General features: G+C 42.7%; 2 protein-coding genes across 2 annotated transcripts; one reads left to right on the top strand and one right to left on the bottom strand.

The window, feature by feature from the left end:
- Nucleotides 1-265: 265 nt before the first annotated feature.
- Nucleotides 266-994, bottom strand: LOC129770489 (cuticle protein 16.5-like). The gene is made up of 2 exons (XM_055773358.1): nt 910-994; nt 266-845 (listed from the first exon to the last, which is right to left on the bottom strand). The coding sequence occupies exons 1-2, from the start codon at nt 916-918 to the stop codon at nt 318-320; spliced, it is 537 nt and encodes a 178-aa protein (XP_055629333.1). The 5' UTR covers nt 919-994; the 3' UTR covers nt 266-317.
- Nucleotides 995-1,478: 484 nt separating this feature from the next.
- Nucleotides 1,479-2,033, top strand: LOC129764620 (uncharacterized). Its single transcript, XM_055763879.1, has 2 exons — nt 1,479-1,561; nt 1,629-2,033. Exons 1-2 carry the CDS (start codon nt 1,484-1,486, stop codon nt 2,019-2,021), a joined length of 471 nt encoding a protein of 156 aa, XP_055619854.1. The 5' UTR covers nt 1,479-1,483; the 3' UTR covers nt 2,022-2,033.
- The last annotated feature ends 260 nt before the right edge of the window (nt 2,034-2,293 follow it).

The raw sequence follows: 2,293 nt of genomic DNA, 5'->3' as shown, positions 1-2,293 counted from the left end.
CATTCAAGACACCGTGAACATTCCTCCTGTCTAACAGTATCCAATCTCAAACACTTAAAAAGCGGCAGAAAAAATGGTTCTGTTGTTGTTTTATTATTACAGTATGAATCAGTCGTTCATGTTAGCGGTCAATTTGGTTACGCTAATCATCGTCTCCGTGAGGTTACAGTAACGATATATTTTTCAGATAAATCACATCAATCAAACATGAGGTTTTGGAAGTACCGCAAAACATTTCAGGATTTGAAGAAAAATATTCGATTCATTTGTTTACGCTCAAACAACAGGTGACTTTTATTACATTTTAAGCTAATTGTTTAATAGGCATGATGGTTATAAGCTAGAGGCAAGGCCGCCGATCCGTAGCTAAGAGCTGGAGAGGCCAACAGCTGAGCGCCAGAATAGCTCAAAGCGTTGTTGTACAGCTGAGAGTGAGCCAATGGAGCAGCCAGTGCGGAGTATCCGTAGTTGTTGAGGGCCAGGGATGGATAGTTATGTCCGTATGACAAAGCTGGAGCGGCATATGTGCGAGCCACTGGAGCCGAGTATCCGTGAGAGGTGGCCAGGAGTGGCGCCGCGTGCGAGTAACTCAGAGATGGGGCCGCATGGGAAACGCTGATTGCTGGGGCGGCGTGGGACACAGTCAAAGCCGGAGCGGCATGGGACACAGCCAGAGTCGGGGCGGCATAGGAAAGAGCCGGAGCGTGAGATCGGGTCAGAGTGCTGTAGCTGACTGCTGGAGCAGAAGAATAGTGAGTGGCCACAGGAGCCGCGTATGCAACTTCATGATTAGTTCCGACAAGCCCAGCGCTGGCGTAAGCCAGGGAAGCGAAAAGAAGGACAATCTGTAATGGAAAATCAAGTCAGTTGATAAAACGAAATAATAATCGAAAACCGAAGGAAACAAACCTTGAACATTTTGGATGGGTTGGATGTGGTTCTTACTAGAGGCCGGTAGCTCCTACAATGATACAATCTTGGGCCCGGGTTTCGTTTTTATAGTAAACTATTGTATCGTTGCCACAGAACGAACTTCATTTCAAAAATCCTGTTAACTAACCTTTACCGAAAAAAGTAATAAATTTTGATATACTTTTCGCGCTAGTGGCCTTCGAGATTAATTTATTCACTATACGTATCACATGATACCCTGTCGAGGCGAAGCGAAGAAGCGGCACACAATTCTCTTTGAATTCCGTTCGTCACCGAAGCTAGACTATCGGGGAAATTTCACCATGCAGGTGTTTGGGCGAGAGCTTCCTCCGAAACAGGTAAAATAATGCCAACGACCATAAGGTGAATCCTATGTGGCTGAAATGTCACCGTTGGAACCCCGTTCTGATTGCATGTTTAAAGGGAATGGAAAGAAACCAAGTTGGAAGTTTTGGTTTCGTACATAAAATAAATTAACTATAGTGACAGGATGTGTATATAATGTTTTCTTTTTAAAGGTCATAGGCGTCGAAGTATAAAAACTAATTGGATGGTTCAGGCCTATGTCATTCTTTCATTCCATCAAGAATCAATCACTCATGTAACGAGCCCTGAAATGGCTTCAAAGGTAAGAAACAGAAAAGGTTCTATTTTTTGACAAAATTATATCTATTCGACTGATATTCTATTCGCAGATCATTATCTTCTCTGCCATCCTGGCCAGCGTAAGCGCTGGAATCGCGAAACATCCCACTGAAGCATCTCATAATTCAGCACCTCAATCGTTCAGTTACAGCTTCATGACCCGTAGGTATCCAGCTCCGGTTCAGAAACAGAAACCCACACAACCTACCCCGGTGGCTAACAAGTCCGAGCCAGTTACTCATACAGTGGAAGTCATTCCTGATCCACATGATTACAGTAATGTACCTGTATTTTCCTACAATGACTACGAATATTCTCCATTGATCTCCACCGCGGTCGTTGCCACGGGTCAACCCCAGCTATACTTCGTTTCCAACGCTGCCTCTAAAGTCTTCGATTATGACTATGCCTCGCTCAACGATTTCGGGCATTATACCTACTAAATTGTGATATTACCAAAGAACCTTATATGTATTATTATTTTTAGAACGTTGTGAATATGATACTGAATCAATATAAATTATGTTTTGTTGAATGAAAAAAGCGTTTTCCTTCAGCCATTGAGTGTTCTGTTTTGTTTTGACGTGAGACTACGTCTAACCGGAATATATGGGGGTAACATAAAAAACCTAAACACAGAACGTACAAGAAAAAATGAGAGATTTCGAATGCCTATAAACATTCGAAATTCGAACATTTGTTAATAGATCGGATC

This window comes from Toxorhynchites rutilus, chromosome 2, assembly GCF_029784135.1.
Source record: "Toxorhynchites rutilus septentrionalis strain SRP chromosome 2, ASM2978413v1, whole genome shotgun sequence".
In the NCBI taxonomy this organism is placed as follows: Eukaryota; Metazoa; Arthropoda; class Insecta; order Diptera; family Culicidae; genus Toxorhynchites; species Toxorhynchites rutilus.
The sequence above is the reverse complement of the archived record's forward strand: the minus strand, read 5'-3'. Positions and strand labels throughout refer to the sequence as shown.

Coding starts and splice junctions, on each gene's coding strand:
- LOC129764620 (XM_055763879.1), top strand. CDS start 1,484: ATGGTTCAGGCCTATGTCATTCTTTCATTCCATCAAGAATCAATCACT. Junction 1,562..1,628: donor GCCCTGAAATGGCTTCAAAG/GTAAGAAACAGA, acceptor TTCTATTCGCAG/ATCATTATCTTCTCTGCCAT.